This window comes from Physeter macrocephalus, chromosome 13 (assembly GCF_002837175.3).
Source record: "Physeter macrocephalus isolate SW-GA chromosome 13, ASM283717v5, whole genome shotgun sequence".
Taxonomy (NCBI): domain Eukaryota; kingdom Metazoa; phylum Chordata; class Mammalia; order Artiodactyla; family Physeteridae; genus Physeter; species Physeter macrocephalus.
Window position 1 is genome coordinate 13,227,143 of NC_041226.1, and position 22,764 is coordinate 13,249,906.

General features: G+C 41.2%; 1 protein-coding gene across 4 annotated transcripts in view; it reads right to left on the reverse strand.

The window, feature by feature from the left end:
* SMAD9 (SMAD family member 9) overlaps window positions 1–22,764 on the reverse strand; it is a 59,455-nt gene that overhangs the window by 14,324 nt on the left and 22,367 nt on the right. For 3 of the 4 annotated variants that reach the window (XM_024125859.3, XM_024125861.3, XM_055089438.1), the window contains exons 2-3: window positions 8,898–9,563; window positions 3,220–3,477 (exon numbers count right to left, since the gene is read on the reverse strand). In XM_024125859.3, coding sequence (XP_023981627.1) covers window positions 3,220–3,477; window positions 8,898–9,339 — 700 coding nt within the window. In that variant the 5' untranslated portion in view covers window positions 9,340–9,563. The remainder of the gene's footprint in view (window positions 1–3,219; window positions 3,478–8,897; window positions 9,564–22,764) is intronic. The other variant, XM_055089437.1, reaches the window with a different exon arrangement.

Sequence of the window (22,764 nt, forward strand, 5' to 3'; positions counted from 1 at the left end):
ATCCTCCCATACCGGGGCGCGAACCCGGTTCCCCTGCATCGGCAGGCGGACGCGCAACCACTGCGCCACCAGGGAAGCCCCCTCTGAGATACTTTAGATAGTAAAGCCCTTTGACCCTCCCTGCTCAGTGTGGTTCCTGGAACTGCAGCCACTGCATCACCTGGGAGCTTGTTAGGAATGCAGATTCTTGGAAAGCACCCCAGATCTAGGGAATCAAAATCTGCATTTATACAAGATCGCCACGTGGTCTGTATGAACATTAAAGTTGAGCAATATTTATCTAGCCTATTACAGGACACAAATAAAATTATGTAAAAACTATATACATATTTTGAAGAGCACTCCTCTAAGCCAAATGAAAGACATGACTATAAACCTATTATAGTAAAGAAACACTAATGGGACAAAATTACTAACTTCTTAAATACCTAATTCCATACTAAAACATCCAGAACTACAGACTCCTAAATGTTCGGTTAAAATTTAAAATTTACTTGTTCTACTAACCAGGATAACACACAAAACATTCACTCTGTGGGACTGAGGAATGCCAAAGTCAAAATGCGAAGCCACACTATCTGCCCCTGTAAACACTTATGAAACAGCAGGCCGGCACGTTTTGTTTTCTTTTTGCTTTTTTCTTTGTTTTCCAGAAGGGAGGTGGTAACAGGAAGTACTCTTGGAAAACAGCTACATTTGGCTGTTCATCTGCCAAGTGACTTCCGTTAGGCACTGACAGTACTAAGTGACTCTCAGCTGTGGCATCTACAGGTCAGGCATTCTGGGTCCCTGGGGCTTTGGTGGCATGATAAGGCGGGGGTGGTGTGTCAACTAAAAGAAAGCAGTAAAACATAGGAACATCAAACTGACAGACTACACAAGGACAGCTTGAGTCAACCCTTTCTGCCACTAAACTCCTGGCTTTGGTGGACAGTGTCACTGCTACAGAGACCAGTAATGTAAGGGGGCCATTCTACGGTGACACTGGGACAGTCCTCCAGGAGAAACTGGTTGTCCTGAGCCCCTCACTAGAGGGTTGATTCGCTGTCCCTCTGACTTATGAGTTATTATTGGGTTCAAATGACTTCATGATGAGATCTTCAAACCTAGGAGCTATTCTCCTAGCTCTTCTCTATAGTCTGTTATCTGGCTTTCAAAACAGAGAATGCCAAACCTTCTTTGAAGTGAATTTAATTTTCAGTTCCTCTGGTGCCATGGATTGTACAATGGCCAAAGGGAAACTCTGACTCAACACTGTTCAAAATATGGCCCCCAAAGCACAGAATGGCTGAAACCTGATTATAAGCTTGTGCCCAAGGCATGCTGAGAAGGGCTCTTCTCCCCAAATATCAGTTTTATGATCAGATGATCATAATTAGGCAAATGGTATGCATTCAGTAGATAACATGTTATCAGAAATTAATTCAAAACAATCAAAACTCCTGAGGCAGAGAGAAAAGTCTGTATCGAGGACCTCAGAACAAATGATTCCTTCTGTCTACATTCCTAACGTCGGTTCCGAATGGTCTTGTTATGTTAGCAGTGGAGTTCAATGGCATTAACTCCACTGCTTTTGTAGAACTGAATCGTCCATCCAAGGAGTTCTCACACTTAAGTGGGCATAAAAATCGCCAGTGGAACCTGTTAAAATGCAGATTCCTGGGCCCACCCCCCGAAATTGTGAGTCAATAGATCAGTGGCTGGATGCAGCCATGCAGGTTTTTTTTTTTTTTTAAAGAGTAGCAAGTGTAAGTTTTTGTTTTTTAAATTCTCTCTGACACTAAGTTTATGAATTTATTTTTTTTAAATTTATTTATTTATGGCTCTGTTGGTCTTCGTTTCTGTGCGAGGGCTTTCTCTAGTTGTGGCGAGCGGGGGCCACTCTTCATCGCGGTGCGCGGGCCTCCCACTATCGCGGCCTCTCTTGTTGTGGAGCACAGGCTCCAGACGTGCAGGCTCAGTAATTCTGGCTCACGGGCCCAGTTGCTCCACGGCATGTGGGATCTTCCCAGACCAGGGCTCGAACCCGTGTCCCCTGCATTGGCAGGCAGAGTCTCAACCACTGCGCCACCAGGGAAGCCCGCCATGCAGGTTTTAACAGGCATTGCTGATGATTCTAATGCACGTGGTCCATGGACCACACCGCAGTGCCAGTGATAAGGCATTTCCCTAAGAGAAAATGAACTATGACCCTGGTGCAAAAGTTATAAAGGGGACCCTTTTGTAGGTCCTTGAGTCAATCTATCTACAAAATTAAGGGGCTGATCGTAGAGTTCATATGACCCATCAGTTCCATTCCTAGGTATGTACCCAAAGGAAGTAAAAGCAGGGACTCGAACAAATACTTGAACATCAATGTTCATAGCAACATTACTCACAAGAGCCAAAGGTAGAAACAACCCAAATATCCATCAACCAATGAATGAATTTTTTTAAAATGTGGTATATCCATACAATGGACTATTGTTCAGTTACAAAAATGGAGTAACTGATTCTGCTACAATGTGGATGGACTCTGAAAAACACCGTGCTAAGTGAAATAAGTCAGACACAAAAAATCCCACAAAGATTGTACGGTTCCATTTATATAAGGTACCTAGAATAGGCAAATCCATAGAGGCAGAAAGTAGATAAAAGCTTACCAGGGGCTAGAGGAAGAGGTAATGGTGATCTACTGCTTAACAGGCACTGAGTTTCTGTTTGGGGTGATGAATAAATTTTGGAAATAGATCGTGGTGATGGTTGCACAACAGTGTGAATGTACTTAATGCCACTGGATTGTACAGGGATAAACTGGAAGATTGGGATTGACATATACACACTACTATATATAAAATAGGTAACTAATAGGGACCTCCCGTATAGCACAGGGAATGCTACTCCATACTCTGTAATGGCCTATATGGGAAAAGAATCTAAAAAAAAAGTGGATATATGTACATGTATAACTGATTCACTCTGCTGTACACCTGAAACTGTAAACACAACACAACACTGTAAATCAATTATACCTCAATAAAAATTTTTTTAAAAAAGAAAGAAATTGATAACCGTTCCAAAATGGGTAGAGTCCTGATCAGGTTAGAGGGTGGGCAGGGTCCAACGGCCCGCAGGAAACTGCTGTGTGAACTGCAAGTGGCAGCGCTGGTTTTTACGATGGCCCCGCCTACACAACCATGTAGGGTACTCGTATCCCGGGAGACCGCGGCTTTCACTGACCTGAGGGCTGGAAGGGGCTCTCCGGCTCGGAAGGGCTTCCCGGGGAGTGAGGGTAGCCGGCTGTGCACGGGGACTGCGGGAACGGGGGCCCGGGCGACGGAGGGAAGGCCGGGCACGGAGGCTGCTGGAAGGAGTCGGGGTAGGTGGCGTTGTGCGGCATGAGCGGCTCGCTGTGCAGGGACGCGCTGCGGAACTTGGCCAGGAGGCTCAGCTGCGGGTTGTACTCGCTGTGTCTGGGCACGAGCACGGGAGGCAGAACTGGGGGGGAGGAAGGAACCGGTGCGTTAGAACCTCGGCTCATCCGCCCAAAGGAGAGTGGACGCGGGCTGCTTTTCGTCTGTCCATTTTTGGGTGATAAACTCCTGTTTTTCCTTTGGGAACCACCTGTCTACCATTCTGTGCGCTCATCGTGACACTGTCCACGAAGGTCCCATCTCCTCCTCAAAAGACAGCTTGGGAATCAAGCTGAAGCAATGGTTTCTCTCCTCGCAGCCAATTAACGAAAAGTTTAGCAGAGAATCGTTGTGATGTCAGCGCTCTAAAAATTGCCTACTCATTCCCATCGCAGAAATGACCAGAGCTGTCCTATCACCTGGCCTTCTGGAGACCTGACTGTTCACTGCTTCCTTTGATTCTGCCAATAAAGTGTTTATTTTTGTTTGTTTTTTTAATGCAATATCGGTTTCTATTGCTCAGAATGAAACTCCAAGTCATGCCCAGGATATTTTTACTTCAGAAACCACGGTGAATTACTTTGATGACCAGCCTAAATTTTTAGGCTCCGTACGGCTGGTTAAGTAAAAACATTCTACTTGCCTTTAGCAGAAAGACTTAAAGGTAACTAAAAGTTATAAAGTAAAAGATAAACAGTGAGTAGTAACAAAAGTGAATAAGTAGAAGATAAACAGTAATAGAGAACTTATAAATAAAGTCTGTTCATTTTAGTATGTTTCCTTCTGGGTTCCATACTTTAAAAAGAACAATTCGCTCCTGATTCTATACAAAAACAGGAACATATGCAATTCTCAAGGGCAAGCATTGTCCAGGCATTCCTAGCTCCTACTGACTTGTAAAGTGTCCCAAGGCTTGGCAGAAACAAGCTATTCCATGAAGTATTGTTGAGGGGTGACCTGGCACCAACATAAGTTCCAGAAAGAGAAGCAGGAAAAACAGAGGGACGAAGTGATCAAAGAAATAATAGGCAAAAATGTCTCGGAGCTAAAGAAGGATCTATGTCATCAGATTGAAAAGAGCCACAGAGTATACAGCCTAATTAATGAAAAAAGATCCAGGGCTTCCCTGGTGGCGCAGTGGTTGAGAGTCCGCCTGCCGATGCAGGGGACACGGGTTCGTGCCCCAGTCCGGGAAGATCCCACATGCCTCCGAGTGGCTAGGCCCGTGAGCCATGGCAGTTGAGCCTGTGCGTCTGGAGACTGTGCTCCGCAATGGGAGAGGCCACAACAGTGAGAGGCCTGCGTACCGCAAAAAAAAAAGATCCAGACCTAGTCATACCACCTTGAATTTCAAACATTTAAGGACAAACTGAATATTCTAAAAGCTCCCAGAAGATCACCTCAAAGTCACCTACAAGGACATGAGAAACTGATTTATTACTTCCCATCACCTATGCTGGACAGTAGAAGGCAATGGACCAATGCTCTTCTAAGGGGAATAATTCTTACCCCTCAAATCCCACAATGGAAACTAATAGAATAGCCAAAAGAATAATATAATTAATATTATATTAACTTATATAATAATATAATATAAACCAAAATATAGATTGAGAAGAAGAAAGGAAAAAGGTAATATAAATTAGCTAAATCTTCACCTTTTATGTTAGAGTCAATGAAATTAGCGAAAAGTGATAAATTTGGAAACAGATGTATAAGCATATTATCTAGAGTTATCTTCATTTTTTTTAGTAATAATGGAGAGAACTAGCAAAAGAACCAAGCAAGAATGATTAAAAGAGGTTGCTTCTGGAAATGGCTGAGGTAGCACTTGTTTCAAATCACACTATGGATTTGTTATCACATGTAAGTATCAATAAAAACTTTCATAGAAAGTAAATGTTTTGGAGTAAACAGACAACAATTACAATAGAATAACAGTAACATCCATCACGAAGTCCACCATTTACCCACTATTTATCGCTTCTTAACAAGCAATAATTTTCAGTTCTACAGGTAGAATATAAACTCCAACAGGTAGATGAAAAGTTTTAAGCTGAACCACTACAGAGATGAGGGTGGCAGAGAAACAATGATTTCTTCCTCCTTCAAAAGCCAGTATTTGTATATGCCTTATGACATGATAGAACAAATACTCAACATCACCGTGCAAAAATGACCTGGATGATAAGCCACTCGATTTCCTTTTATGTAATCCATGAATATACAGGCTTACAAAAATGCCTTGCCTCATGAATACTCTGAAAGTGAGGGGCTGACATAGTAAATGACATATGACTTCTTTTCCAGTGATGCTTCTTGATCACAGTGTTAACAAAGATCAAATAAACACTCATTTTGCTTATTTGGATGAAGAATTCAGATACTCTCTGTGACTTAAGTTCTAATGTAAGATATCTACAGTGTATTCTTAACATTGATAAACAGACTCCCTCATATCTGAATGCAGAGACTTTCACTCCACCGTGGCCTGCAGATCTGAGGCACCAAAAGGAAAGAAAGGATGCATTTTTCTTTACTGAGGCAAATATCTTGATAATGTATTTCTATCATCTGGGTAAAACCAAAGGCAGTGAAGATTTGTAAGGAAAACTGATGGTATCATCCCGGTTGTAATTCAGCCTGACAAGCTCAGTTTACCTTAGGTTTGCACTGATCATATTTGTAAATACTTTCACTCAAAACACAGCTGTCTTAGCCCCTTAGGGTTGCTATAGCAGGTATACCATAGACTGGGAAGCTTATAAACAACAGAAATTTATTTCTCACAGTTCCAGAGGCTGGGCAGCCCAAGATAGGGTTACAGCCTGGTCAGGTTCTGGGGAGAGCCCTCTTCTGGGTTGCAGGCTGGCTTCTTCTCACTGTGTCCTACACGGTAGGAAGGGAATGGGGTCTCTCTGGGGCCTATTTTATAAGGACACTAATCCCACTCATGGGGGTCTAGCCTCATGACCTAGTCATCTAAAGGCCCCGCCTCTTAATACTATCACCTTGGGCATGAGGTTCTCAATATATGAATTTGGGGGGGACACAGACATTCAATCTATAGTAATAGCTATTTCTAATTACTCAATTCTATTTCTGCATCACAACTGCTGCTTGCAAATATGACCTAGTGAGCTTACAGACACTGGTCTCAATGTGATGCCACCTTTTAAATACCACATTATCTAAGCATTACCCTGGGGGCAGATAATGGAAGGAGTTACTGCGTATAAGGAACTGCAGAGCAAAGCGGAGAAAAGCTTTTGTATCTTTTTCAAAAGTCATGTGGTTCTGATAGAGTGTGGGCATTTTACACGGAGGAGAAATTATACTCCTGAAATAACCTCCGGTTGCATGAAGAAAAATCATTATGAGCCCTGAAAACATTTTTGCACGGCTTCTACCAGACGCAAGCCACACAAAGTGAGGTCTGAGGACTGGTGAGACTTTACCAGATGCTGGGTACCAGTCCGTGGGAATACAAGTACTGAAACTGAGAGTTTGCGTTTAGAAACTTTAATAGCCACTTGACAGAGTCATTTTATATCTGTTGAAATGAATAGTAAAAAATATTGAGCTTGTATTTTGTAAGTCTTTTAAAAGTTTCATCTGCCTAGTAATTCATTTGTATTGTAAAAATACTGATATTTGACGGATTGGAAATTTTTTAAAAAACTGGTCCTTCACTACAGATAGTTTGAAAAGCACTAACACTGATTTTTTAAGTGGTTGTGTGAGTGTAAAGAAAATCAGAATTCAGCCTTCAAGTTTCCTAAAACGGGTGGTCAAAAGATGAGAGATTTTAAAGGCAAAACTTCAGCTGTATGATAATTAGGGACCCAGAAAACCTGGTGCACATTAGCATCTTCATTGCTCTCAAAATGCTGACTTTAAGCACGGCCAGAAAGCTAGATGTAAAATCTGCCTTTTTCTATTAAAAGATCAAAGTCATGAATAAAAAAAAAAAGGTATGGCTTAAACATTACCTTAAAATCAATACAATCGTTGCCCATTTTTCATTTTGGAAACTCAGACCTAAAATATGATGATATGAAATCTACCTGCCATATGTAAAAACATTCACACTATCATTCCTGAAAGAACCTCACATAATATGAAAAATGAAAACATGAAATAATCCTTTAAAATTAGGGTTTCAAGTGTTCAAAAGGAAAGCCAGATACATTTTACAAGATACTTCTTATAAGATACATGTTATAACTACCTTACTCAGGAAGAGAAAAATGATTTCTTATAAATATTTTTCATGGGATGTATTCTGAATGCTTAATATAATTCAAATCTTAGAAACAAAAGAGAAATCAAGTCATTTCTGTCATAAACTCATTGACGACGTATTTTTAAAGTAGGCAAAGAAAGCTCAGAGAGAAGCAGGAAAGAAGAGGAGAAAGCAAAGACCTACATGATCTAGGGGAAAGCACATCAGATTCACCAGGAATGTGGGGTTTTCTCTTCACAGTCTCACCCTGTATCCGGGGTGATGTGACCGTAGAAGCATCCATGCTCAGGCAGGTGACTTCCTTGACAACAGTTTAACAGCATGATAGTGGGATCTGGGAGCCTGAAAGGTCACCTCACTAAGACTGCTATAGGCTGGGCATGACTTAGCCAGGATGGCTGCAAGGTTAACTGAACCTGGGAGGGGGCCAGAAGGCAGGCTGGACTCCCCCCACTACCTGCCTTCCTACCTAGAACTGCCTCATAATGGACATGGGCCAGTTCCCAGAGTGCATGTGCCAGCCCTTTGGTCTCCTGGAATGGGGCAGATGGCCAATCAGGGAGAGGAAGCTCCCACAAAAACTGCATCCATCAAGCCATAGGAACACTCCATCCAAAGAGAAATGTAGTCAAATTGTTACAGCCAGTGTGAAGGAATGAAGATGAACACCAGACTTCTCCAAAAGGGTGTGTGTGTGTGTGTGTGTGTGTGTGAAATATAGGTACACACACACACACACGTGTGTGAAGAGTTTTAGGTACAACACCTTCCTATATTTAAAGCCATATTTAAGAACAGCCACCAATCTCCCCTAACCGCCACTATTTTCAGTCTTGGAAGGATTTCTAGCAACTCTTTCACTGGCTGTTTTCAGACCCAGGTAGGAGATATCTCCACTTACTTGAGCTTGGGGAAAGTGCAGCCCGTTTAGCTCAGCACAGTTGAGTGCAGGAAAGGCGGATGGGGAGGAGGATGCTTATTTTTTTACAGTTGATCATGTTGAGCCATATTAAGAGCTTTCAAGAACTGGATGATGACTCCAAAATGCATCAAAATAAAACTGCATTTTTCAAAATCACACAAAGCTTACACGTATACTGAAATGAAAATATCTTCTGTCTAGATTGTTCTGACTACAAAATTTGGATCAGTTCCTCCAAATCGAACCTCCCTCTCTTCTCTCCCCCTCTTGCGGTAAGGGGGGGTCCTTCTCCTGCCAGTGCCCCATGTTATCCACCAACTGGGACACACCCTCTTACCTTTTACAATGAACCATGAAGGAAACCCACCTGGCGTCTCCACACGGCGGTAGTGGTAGGGGTTAATGCACACCTCTTTCTGCTTGGAGCCAAATGGGAACTCACAACACTCCAGTGGCTTCAACTCATGGTGAGACTGGAGATCGGGCCAACGCCACACTCGGCAGTAAATGACGTGGGGCAAACCCTTGCGGTGGGACACCTGCAGCCGCCCGTCCAGGGAGCGGGGAATCGTCACACACTTGCTGGGTTGCCCTGGGCAGCTGAGAGCCCTCTCCAGCTCATCCATGGCTCCTTTCTTCTTCTTTAACTTCTTCACTAATGAGTCCACTGCCTTCTCCGCCCACTTTTCCTCTTCATCTCCTTGCTTCCAGCCGAGCAGTCTCTTCACTGCTGGGCTGGTGAAGGAGAAGAGGGAGCTGATGGGGGTGCTGGAGTGCATAAGAGAGGGACCACAGGCGTCCAGTGCAAACAGGAGCTGGACCCAAGGCCCTTCACTGCCTGCAGGGCCCGAGTGAAGTGAGCAAGGACGCCTCCCGGGATGTCATAGGTACCAACTCTCCAGGGACGTCATAGGTCTTCCCTTTCTTCTGGAAATAACTGTGACCAATGCAGGCTGGAAAGTGGGTTGACTTTCTCCTAAGCCCTGGGATGGGCTGGCCAACTCTGAAAAACACAAAATAAGACTTCAGTGAACTTAATCAGGATAATTTTCAGAAAAGGTTAAAGGTTGGATGTAAGAGGGAAAATATTCTTCAAATGTTCTAGACTTGAAAACTCTCAGTCACCTTTGACTCTTCCCTCTCCTTTATTCCCTATATCCAAGTCTTGGTAATTCTGCCTTCGAAACGTCTTTCAGATTTTGAAGCTTTCTCTCCATTTCTGCATATCTGAGCCCTGCCCCACCTCACCACCCCCACCCCCTTTGATCACTGCAACACCTCTGAAGGAGCTCCTCTCTTCCAATTCTAATCCATGTACTACCAAATACAATTTTTAACATGCCATTTTCCTACTTGAGAAATTACAGTGGCTCCATGGTTTCCCAAGTATAAATGTCTCTGCTTGGGTTTCTAGGGTTTTTTCTCAACATGCTCATGCCTCTTCCTTTATAATTTATAGTTTGCACAAGTGATCCATCTTCACTGTACAAAATATATATAAATGAAAAAGAAAAAAATTAGGACCACTAATCATCTCACCACTCATATATTCTTCCAAACTACTTTATAGGATAGTGGTTCTCAAAATGTGACCCAAGGACCCCTGGGAGTTCCAGAGTCCCTTTCAGTGGGCTGTGAGGCCCTCTCTTTTCCAACTACACATCTGTGTGTGCTAGATTTTCCCCATGTACTTCGACCCAAACAACAGATGACAACAGATTGTATTCACGAGCAGATGTGAGAATCCAAGTGTCATATAGTAAACCAGGCAGTAAACAGATGTGCAGAAATATAAAACAATAGCACTCTTTTCACTATTTGGGGGTAAAATCTAGTTTTTTCAAAAAAAAGTTTATGCTACTATATAATGAGTTTATTGTTGTCTTTAATGAGCCAGTAAATTTTATAAGCTTCTCAGTTTTAATTATTAAAATGGTAAAAAAAAAAAAAAAAAGATATGAGCCACATCAGCAAAGGTTCTTTGGAGTTCTCAATAATTCTTAAAAGTAGAAAGGGTTATGGGACTTCCATTATGGTCCAGTGGGTAAGACTCTGCACTCCCAATGCAGCGGCCCAGGTTTGATCCCTGGTAGGGGAACTAGATCTCACATGCATGCCGCAACTAAGATCCCTTGTGCCACAACAAAGACCCAGCACAGCCTAATAAATCTTTTTTTAAAAAAATGGAAAGGGGTCATAAGACAGAAAGTTCTAGAAGTTACGCATAGTCACATACATAAACGCGTACACAAAAAAGTACTGCTGTCACATTTGTTATTCTCCCTGAAAATCAGCTGAATTCTTCTTTGCCCTCTCATCTAAAGGAGACATTCTTTCCCAGTTATTCAACAGTCCCATTTAAATTTCCTGAGGTAGAACTGCATTTCCTCTTCTGTGAAATAGCTGGCTTAAACAAAACTCTCTCCTTCTTCCAGATTTTAGAAACCAGCTCCCTTGTTAATGTTTAAAGTAGCTGCTGGTAATATTTTGGAGAAAGCTGACTCATTTTAGCATCTTGGAATCAATCTAGCTCATAATCTCCAACAATAGCTCATTTAATATGAAGTAAACATAATTTTCTCCTTTGCTTCCCTGGGGGGAAAGCTGCACCTTTCTGAGTACAATTACATGCACATCTTGAACAAAGGTGCTATCACAACGCCTGCTCTTGTGATAACCATCAGGCAGCTCTGTGAAGAGGATGGTGGTTACACAAAAATTGGTGACATTCAATAAATACGAAGCAACACATACATCGCTTTATTCCTTGTATAGACTTTAGTTAGCACTGTATGGAGAAAGGTAAACTAGGGTGAAAAGGAGACGTTAAGGGCTCGATAGCTGTTCTTTTTCTCTTGGCAGTTTGACTTACACTGTTTTATTTGGAAAGGTTGATTTTGTGGCTTAACAATCATGAATTTATAAAATATAGTTAAGACATTGTGTTCGAGCTCTGTTTACTTAATCGAGACAGGCTGCATTAAAGCAATGGTTGAAGAGGGTCAGGAGCTCTAAAGAGAAGTAACACGACACAGAATAATCTGAACCCCCAAAGAGCTTTGAATTCTGTTTAGTTTTATATAGGATTTGTTATTAGTAAATTGTGGCATAAATCTTTAAGCTCAGGTCAGCAGTAGAAAACAGCTATGTATAAAGATGTTCAGCAGAGTTAAACAAAATATACCCTTTAAAAAACTTTTGCTCCATGAAACAAATCACAGTTCTCTAAACCAGGGTTTGCTGCTGCTGTTGTCGTTTTAACTGTGGGTTCCTATCTATTAATGGCCTGGGAAATCAACTTACTGGAACACATAGCTTTTGTAAAAACAACAAAGTAGACCATATTGCAGGGCAGCTAACAAAGAAAGAAAAGGCATTATTCCATTTAAATGTCTCATTCAGAGGTAGGTGTTCTGTGTGTGTGTGTGTGTGTGTGTGTGTTTGTGTGTGTACATGTGCATGTGTCGAGGGTCACCAAGCAAAGTTTGTTTGTTGTTGTGGGTTACAGTCAAAAAATGTTTGAAAAGCATTACCCCTAAACCATACATTTCCTCAAACTATGTCTGTTTGAGGTTCACCCTGATGAGTGACTTTCAGGGGCCACTGTCCCTCCTCGTCCCCTGGGGAAATCTTAACTAGTCAAGAATCTAGGATCTGGGAACCCTGGCTCTGCAGTTTCATCTCTCTGCCACATTTCAAATCTTTATGAGCCTCACCGTGGCTCCAAAACTATGATTTTACTGCTACAAGACACAGCTCCTGTCCCATTACACAGAGCCCTTGCATTGGGGGAGGGCCCAGAGACTCATATTTAGAATCTCAGAGTAATAAGTCAAATTTGTAATAGTGACCACTGGATAGGGAAGAAAAAGAATACAAAATATCAAAAAGTTACAGTCCTAAGGAATTAAATTTAATATCTTGTTAAAACCTATACTGGAAAAGAATCTGGAAAATATACATAGTACATATAAAATAATATATATAGTGTGCATATATATGTATATGTATAAGTGAATCACTCTGCTGTATACCTGAAACTAACACAATATTGTAAATCAACTATACTTTAATAAAAAATTTTAATAAAAACACAAAGTAAATTACAAATGCATATATTTAGGTCCTGTAAAAAAAAGTTAAGGTTTAGAAAAGCTGATTGGGTCCACAGATGTTCAAAATATGATTCTCTACACTTGTTTGATATATTTTTTAATATAAAAACTAAATGTAAAAAAAAAAAAAGAATCAAACTTGGACTCTCACTGACACTAAGGCTTCCGGTTCTTGTCAATGTTAATAGTTCTTATTTGTCCAGGGGTGTGGTTTAAGGTCCACAAAGGTTATCCTCCCATTCTCATTACTATAATGTTTATTATTATTATTAATTTTTATTGGCGCTTGGTTGCGTGACAACGTTGTGTTAGTCTCCACTGCACAACAAAATGAATCAGCCATACAGATACAGATATCCCCTCCCTTTTGGACTTCCCTCCCATTTAGGTTCACCACAGTGCATTAGATAGAGTTTCCTGTGCTATATGGTATGTTCCCATCAGTTGTCTATTTTATACATAGTATCGAACATTCCTGTAATGTTTTAGCCACTAGTAGAACAAAGGGTCCCTGTTTATCGCCAGCCGGTCATCACACTGACAGCGACAGTGTAGGGCCCCCACCTCGCCCAAGTTTGTTCAGTCGTGTCCACCTGGTTCGGAACGGCTTTCCATCCTCAGATAATTTAGGTTCCCGCAGACTATGTGCTTTAACCTAGCATGACATCCTGAAAACACCACTGGCCAGGCTCACTGTAATAATTAGCACAGAGCACCCCCCGGGGGGGTCATTGTAAAACTCACAAAAAGAGGAAGGGGGGTGGTGTTACTCACGCTGGTCATTACTCCATTCCTATAAAGCACAAAGAAGAATGAAACAAAATAAACTATAAAGATGAATGTACATGGAGGATTCATACACAAAAACACGACCAGATGATTTCTACAGAATATAACAAGAGCTACGGAAGAGAGAGGCAGGAGGTGGTATAGCAGGAAGAGCCCTTGGTCCAACCTGGGGGCTTCTAGAAGGGTTCCAAAGATGATCACTGAGCTGCATTTAGAAGGATGTAAGTCACAGTTAAAAGACAAACTCACTTGGCAGATATGGGTAATTTTCTAAAGTTTTTTGTGGTTAAATTCTCACTTTTGTAAGAAAATTGCATATCGCTGTCATGGATCAACTGTGTGATCTCGGGCGAGTCCTGTGCTCTCTCCGGGGCCCCTCATTTCCTCCTCTGCGGATCAAGAAGGGGCTCGGTCTCACTGGGAGGGTCTGTCTGGGCGATGGGTCCATGACTCCGTGTCTGTCGTGTCACATGGGATTAACACAACAACCACGTGTCATCCCACACATGGGATTTTTGTTTCCACTTCGAAGTGAAACCAAATGATTTATTTGTGCTAAATGAATGCAAATAACACATTCAGGATACACTTGTTTGTACACTGCACTTGCTTTTACTGGGCGAAACAAGCAGTCCTCAATGCTAATGTGCTACTTTCCTCTATAACTCTTTCCTGCCAAGCGATAAAGTGTTTTGTGGCCATTATGCCAAGATATTCCTGTAATATTCATTTCAAATAGTGTTTTCTGATAGCATTTTGCACCTTTAAAATATTTGTTCGACCTCTATTTTAGGGGAACACAAGAATGGAAAAGGAAAATAGCTGTATTCCCTCAGCTGTTGGTGCTACGTTGCTACCCCTGGGGAGACCGAAAGTTAACACCTTCACCTATGAAGCTACACCGCATGGAGCCAGGCAGAACAACTTCTTCTTTCCGAGGCTATCAAACTGGCCATTTTTATGACAAATGCCATCTACCCACACAGCACAGGGCCCACTTTTCTCTCCACCTTTTTGTTTCTTTCTAGCATTATTTTTATCACCCCTGGGGAATAAGAGTGAAAATGTACACTTGGCGTGACTATGTCTGCCACCATTTTCAGCGCCTTCATCAAGGCCTTGATGCGGCCAGACATCCACAAAGGCCATCTGTGCACCGTTAGCGCTCCCTCTTTGGGCAGAAGAAAGACAGCGCCACGACCACGCCTTCTCCGGCTCGCTCGCGGCCCACTTCACACCCTCACAGCGCACAACCAATACTGTACTCTCTTTCTCTGCCATCTGAGTTTTACAATAAACCCTAACTGAGTGAGCAAAACAACTTCTCATTTTCAAGTTTTTTTAAATAAACAGGACCACTGAAAAGAAAGCAGCACTGGCCACATGCACACTCCATGATCTAACTGTGCATCGTTCCACACTAAAATCCAATTTGCCAGGCTGGATAAAAGTTTGGGAGATATGAGCCTTTTATTTTTTAAGTTGTCCGTTTAAATCCAACTCCCGTTAGCAGTTACTCAATCTTATTTCCACTTACTTGGCCTCACTGGAAGATTCAACTGGTGAATTCAATCCTGAAGAAAACATAATTCAAAAAATACTGTTTAAGATGCATACATTGGTTGTCTGCTCAGGAGCATATGGAACCACTGAACAACCCCTCATGGGCACTGCTTCTTGGTCAATGTGGCCAAGAAAAATCTACATCACCTACCAGGCAGTGTACCCCAGTCAGCCCGGGGTATCCATGGGTTGCAGGGGCCACTCCAGAAACATTAATGACAGAACACTGTTATTTCATTATTTGTTTTGTTTTTAAAATTTTCAACCTTATCAATTTTGACCCTCTAATCCACGGCCAGCATTAAGTTTATCTCAGCATTCCCTCCATAAAACAGTTTACTACAGAAATTTAGAATTTGAACACACTTGCCAAAAGAACTTTTTTTTTTTTTTTGGCTGTGCTGCGTGGTCTGCAGGATCATAGTTCCCCGACCAGGGATTGAACCCAACCACCGGACTGCCAGGGAATCCCCGCCAAAAGAACATTTAACCTCCTTAAAAGAAGAGACTGTTTCCTTGACTACTTCTACAGCACTTCTTGTACACCAGTAATTGATATGGCTTTTAAAGTGTAAAGAGAGACCCAAAAGAATGCTATCTAGAAAATAGCTGGCTATTATTATCACTGTTGGCACATGTATATCATGTCTTATTACTGTACACACCTGAAGAGAAACGAGGCTTAAAACACACACACAGGGTCTTCCCTGGTGGCGCAGTGGTTAAGAATCCACCTGCTAATGAAGGGGAAAACGGGTTCGAGCCCTGGTCCAGGAAGATCCCACATGCCGTGGAGCAACTAAGCCCGTGTGCCACAACTACGAAGCTGCGTGCCACAACTACTGAAGCCCGTGCACCTAGAGTCCGTGCTCCGCAACAAGAGAAGCCACCACAATGAGAAGCCGGAACCCCAATGAAGAGTAGCCCCTGCTCGCCACAACTAGAGAAAGCCCATGCGCAGCAATGAACACCCAACGCAGCCAAAAATAAATAAAATAAGTAAATTAATTAAACACATACACACACACACAAATACACAGACATATATTTGATTAATTCAAATTTGTCCTCACTTAAACTGGCCTGTCATCTCTACATGTTCCAAATGAGTGGCAATCACAAGTTTGTATTGTAAGGTGTAAGTAACTACCTCATACACATACCAGTTTAATGTCATTGGATAAACATGCCAGTTGGTGGATAAACATGGAAATGGCATCATGATTTCATATGCCAGGAAAGAGGCTTTTCTAGCTGTAATCAGAGACTTCCTACAAATCTGTGAGAGGGCAGTTCGCATTCACCAATCTCCTAGTGAATGTCTTGTTGCAGGAGTAGAATACTTCCTGCCCACAGTGTCAAAGGAAGATGACAGACATGCGTCCTTATAATAGGGGCCCCCTGGTGGAATTTCAGAGCACCTATGGACCTCTGAACTGTCTGCTCATTTTGGGTGATTGTGCATATATTTTTCTAGGGAGATAATTCATAGATATTTTTCTTCAAATTCTTAAAAGAACTTGTGACCACCAAAAGATTAAAAAGAAAAAATGAAAAAAAAGACCCACTGAATTAGGAGAGGAAAAGGAGAAAGTATGAGAGAGAAGGGGAAGAAGCTGAAGAGAATGAAGAGAATAGCTGACTATTCTAACTAAATGGGGTGCTGAGGAAGGCTCTTTTAAAAAGACTAGGAAGAGAATTCTAAGAAGAGGGCAGAGTATGAAGCACCAGGAATCTGTCTTCCCACGTAGACAATTATTACACTAGAAGAATCTAATGTAACTATTTTGGAACTCGAGTCATTTGAAGGCTGGCAACTTCAGGGGAAGGCTTGGATGGTAAATTGTGGCTAATCTGGGCCAATTTCAGTTCTTAGCACAAGAAGCAGTTACCTAGTCCATATCCCTTGGCAGCAGCCTGCACGGCTTCCGCAGGGAGCCAAGGTAGGCAAAAAGGACCGGGTCCTCCAAACATCAGGTACCTGTGCTCTGATCACCGACTGCTGATCCAATCACAGAGATGCAGACTAACTGGAGGGCAGCCGTTGATCTTGCACCTCCCACTGGTGCAAGACCCTTCCCCTCTGGCTGAAGTGACTTCCAGGGGCTTTAAAGGGCTGATACTTTTTCTCCACCTCACCCCCTTTTAAGTTTCTCTTTTTCTCCTTTTGGAAGCCAGACATTAAAGCCTAGGCCAACTTAAGGAACTAGAGAATGAAGAACAAGCTAAACCCCAAGCTAGCAGAGGGAAGACAATAATAAAGATTAGAGCAGAGATAAATGAAACAGAGAACAGAAAACCAATAGAAAAAAAATCAGTGAAACCAAACTACTGATTCTACAGAAATAAATATGTTATAAAAGAGTACTATGAACAACTGTACTCCAACAAATTAGATAACCTAGATGAACTGGAGAAGAAACAGAAAATCTGAATAGATCTATCACTAGAAGGAGACTGAACAAGTAATCAAAAAAATCTCCTGACAAAGAGTCCAGGACCTGCTAATTCACTGGGACCTTGCTAATTCTACCAAACATTTAAAGAACTAATACCAATCCTCTCAAACTTTCCCAAAAAATTGAAGAAGAGGGAACATTTCCTAACTCATTCCATGAGGCCAGAATTATCCTGAAACCAACGCCAACAAAGGCACTACAAGAAAAGAAAACTATACCAATGTCCCTTATGAACATCAATGCAAATACCCTCAGCAAAATACGAACAAACTGAATTCAGCAGCATATTAAAAGGATTATATACCATGACCAAGTGGGATTTATTCCTGGAATGCAAGGATGGTTAGACATATAAAAATCAATCAATGTAATATACCATATTAACAGAAGGAAGGGAAAAAAACACATGTCATCTCAACTGATGCAGAAAAGGCATTTGAAAACATTCAACATCCATTCATGAGAAAATGCCAACAAACTACAAATAGAAGGACACTATCTCAACATAATAAAAAACATATATTAAAAAACCCACAGGGGCTTCCCTGGTGGCGCAGTGATTGAGAGTCCGCCTGCCGATGCAGGGAACATGGGTTCCGGGAAGATCCCACACGCCGCGGAGTGGCTGGGCCTGTGAGCCATGGCCGCTGAGCCTGCGCGCCGGAGCGGGGGCTCCGCAACGGGAGAGGCGACAACAGTGAGAGGCGTGCATACCGAAAAAAAAAAAAAAAAAAAAAAAAAAAAAAAAAAACCCACAGCAAACATCATACTCAATGGTGAAAGACTGAAAGCTTTTCCTCTAAAATAAGGAACAAGGCAAGGATGCCCGCTTTTGTCACTTCTATTCAACATAATACTGGAAGTTCTACCCAGAACAATTAGGCAAGAAAGAGAAATAAAAGGCATTCAAATTGGAAAGGAAGAAGTAAATTCATCTGTTTGCAGATGATATGATCTTATATGTAGAAAACCCTAATGAGTCCACACGCACAAAATCTGTTAGAACTAATAACCAAATTCAGCAAAGCAGAAGGATACAAAGTCAACATGCAAAAATCAGCTGCATTTCTATACACTAACAATGAACAATCTGAAAAGGAAATTACAAAACAATCCCATTTACAATAGAATCAAAACAAATAAAACACTCAGGAATTAACCAAAGTGGTGAAAGACTTGCATAATGAAAACTATAAAACACTGCTGAAAGAAATGAAAGACATAAGTAAATGGAAACACATCCCATGTTCATGGATTGAAAGACTTAATATTGTTGTCAATATTACCCCCCAAAATCCCAATTTTTTGGCAGAATAGAAAATTACATTTTAAAATTCATACAGAATCTCAAGGGACCCTGAAATTCGGGTCTTTTGAGCATGAGCTACCCCTTCTCTTTGCTTGGCCCTGCAAGAAACACTGTACTTTCCTTCACCATAACCTAGTGTCAGTAGATTGGCTTTGCTGCACATTGGGTGAGTGGACTGAAGTCTGGTTTGGTAACAAACAGAGAGGCGACAGTGCCAGCTTCTCCAGAAGCTGTGGAATGAGAATTCCAGGCAAAAGTTCTAAGAGGGTGGCCTAAGGGGGGGGAGAATTTGGTGAGTTTGGGTAGCTGAAGGAAAAGCCTGTGTGGCCAAGGAGGAGTGGGCAAGGAGGTGAGGTGGGAGGGGTGGGCTGGAGGCAGCTCATGATGGACTTTGAAGGCAATGTGTGGAAAATGGATTTTATTTTAAGTGCAAAGGGGAGACTTTAAATGGGTTTAAAAAACAAAGAAGTTAAATGACCTCATGCATTTTTACATGATCACACTGGCTGCTTATGTGGAGAAAAGCAGGATGGTAAGAAAGCAGGGAGACCAACTAGAACACACTACAGTACAGGTGAGAGACCGTGGGAGACCTAACAGGGTGGTAGCTGTTGAGGAAGGTGGGATCAGTGGAGTGTTGTTTTGTGTTTTTAAGATGGGGCTTCTAGAGACCATCTTACACATTGAGAGAAAATTAATCAGTAAAAAAAGGAGAGATTCATGTTGCAAAAGATAGAGGAAGTGGGGCCACAGAAGGGAAGAGGGGAGAATGAGGGCAGATTCAGGTAGGTTTGTCCATCTGGTCACTGGAAGAATGGGAGCATTACCTCTGAAAAAGTCTAATGTCTTGACTGAAGCTTGAGTTAAGACTGGGAGGAGGAGGGATGAGAGACTTCAGGAGCAAGGAAAAGGTGGGAAGTAGGGAGAGGGTGGGAAAACAGGAGTGTGTTCTGAAATACAGATACAAAACAAAAGGCAAGCTCCTACAGGGGCCAGTTAGCCAGCACAGCTGACAGACAACAAAGCCGTTGTAGGGTCCCACTCCAAGGAGCTTCAGAAAAAGTCAACCTACTCTCGGAAAAGAAGCATTGCTCACTGCTCAGACTGAAACCTGGGTCCTCTATCAGTGGGCTCTTTTCCCTTTATGATACAAGGAGGTGATCAGAGCTGGATAAAGAAGCAGGGCAGTCAAGACGGTACTTGGGTACTTATCTATATGAATCATAAAAATATCACAACACACTCTCAAAATATAAGTTGGTCACATTCCTACTAAAGTAGGCAGTGCCCTCAAGTGTGAAAAAATAACACTTCTAAATATTTTTTTGTGATGATCATGCCACTCAGAACCTGGAAATTAGGAAGTCAGAGGAAATTCTGAAGTGGTAATACAGAGGATTCACGTTCCTTACAGAAAGGAGTGATTTACTTGATTGCCTTTTGAACCTTTAATATAATAGTTTCGAGGCAGGGACTGAAGATAAATACTTTCATTATTCTGAAAGGATGCACAAGAAACTGACGACATTAGATGCTTCTGGAAAGAAAATGGTGGCTGGGGAGAAGGGTGAAAGACATGTTACTTCTGTACTTTTTGAATTCTGTATCAACTGAAAAACACCTCCAGAGTCAGAAAAATCCCAATAAAAAACCTAGAAGAGAAGAAGAACTGCAAAAATTAGGAAATGTTTTGCCCATTATTTTTCCAAGCATTGATTCTGCTTCATACTTCAATTTCTTTCCGTATAAACATTTTATTAACAAAGATTGATTCCTCCCCCACCTTTCCTCAACAGATTTTGGAGCAGAACCATATGATTACTCTCTCTGAGATGCCTACAGATCTTGGTTCAGCTCTTGTTAAAATGACAAGAAGACTGGATTTCCAGTATCCATTCAAAAAGTAGTGTGCTATTTACTCTAAAATGTGGCTCCATGTTTTTTTTACTCCCAAGATAAGTCTTGCATTCCCAGTTAGACAATAGGTAGTGAAAATCTTACAAAGAGACAACCCATTCATCAGGAGCTCTTACTTGTCTTAAAACTTGAATTATATCACCAGAACTCAGCAGAGAGACAAGATAACAGAAAAAAATATAGGTCTTTAACTCACAGTAGGACCCAAATAGGATTGCAACAAAGTAGATTATGTGTTACTTACAGCCTTTTCTTAATTTAGACCAAATTCTAACGTACTTTACTGTTTGTATTAGAATGTTTTGATTGAAATTTCATGTATGCACAAATGTATATCATCACATTAGACAGTGCAATTCTTTCTTTCCTCCCTCCTATATTTGTAAATCTTAGTGTGTTTATAAAACATTCCACATTCTCAAGGAAAATAGAATCAAGGCCAACTATTTTAGCATGGATGATTTATCAATTACAAATTGAAGATCCTCAGAAATCTATTTTTACTGAATTGTTTATAAACTGAATAACTGTTGCCCTTAAAAAAAAACAAACTTTCTGTACCTTAGCAACCTCAAAAAGATACAACACAAGGCATCTTAAAGGTGCCCTTACTCGAAGCAATTCTGATGTATGAAAATCTGGCTTTGCCACAAATGTAAATTTGGGAGAGATTATTTGTCTTACAAAATGACTCATTATAAATGTAAAAGTATGCTGCAATTTATAAAAATCTGATTCAGCTTTTTCAGGAATAAATACCCTTTCATTCAATAAATATCTACCAAGTTGTGTATGTTGCAGTTCCTCTAGTTAACTGTTAAACTTTACATATTTTGCTTCTAAAGTTATATCTAATAGAAACAATCTAGACTCCTTAGTAGAATTAAGAGAGTTCACATTATATGGCTACTTCTAAAATACAACTCTAACTTTAAAAACGTATTCTGGCCATCTTATCATCTAAACATTTTCGTTAGGCAGTAAAGAACCCCATTGTTAGCAAACTGCAGAGCAAATCAAATTAGCTTTGGGGACGCTTTATCTTCTAAACTGTTTGCTGATCAAAACACCAAATATCCTTAAAACTTTAAGAATTTTACAAACCTGCCAGCTTTTTTGTAAGCAATACGGTATTATTTTACTGATGTAGTCAATAAACCACTTTTAAAAAATGCTCCCAGTGTGTCCTTCAGAAAACTGTATTATTCTAAATATCAGATGATATCCATGTAGAACAGCTTAGCTCAAATTCCGAAAAGGGATATTTCCCTTTTTCTAAATAGATGTTTTGAAATTGTTTTTATAGGTAGGGAGGTATATGTCCACCTTCTCGTTGTTATAAAGTCACCCCAGGACACCTTGGATGCCATTTTTTAACCCTGATGAGTGTTTAGGAACAATAGAAATGAGTTCGCCTCTAACACGTACATCCTCCTTCTCTCTCTGTCTCCCCCGCCCACCTGTTTCTCAATAAATGCGGTTCAGCCCAAATATGGGGAATGTGCTGTGGTGACACAGCAGAACAGTTCATGACAGACACACCACGCAAAGGACAGAAACATGTTTTTTTCAAAACTCCCTATTCTTCATTCAGAACTTCTCATATATCAACACACAAGTAATGCGCAGGGGGCTTAACTCAAAAAAAGATTTTTTAATTTATTTCTGTGACTCCAGCCTGTAATTCTGGTAAACACAAGTGATCTTTCACTCTTCCTCTTTCCACTTTGTTCCTCTGAGAAATGCAAATCTACAGAAGAATGAATGGCCATTTGCCTGGTATGACCAAAAACATCTTGTTACCTTCCCTTGTGCTTGGTGCACTACTAGGAGTAGGGTTATTCCTAAAAAGCCCTCTAAATTATCCTGCGAAGCCATCCTGAAGTCATTCTCAACATTTTCTTTTCTTTTCTTTCTTTCTCTCTTTCTTTCTTTCTTTTCCTTCCTTCCTTTCTTCTTCCTCTCCCTCCCTCCCTCCTTTCTTTCTTTCTTTTCTCTCTCTCTCTCTCTCTCTCTCTCTCTCTCTCTCTCTCTCTCTCTCCCTCCCTCCCT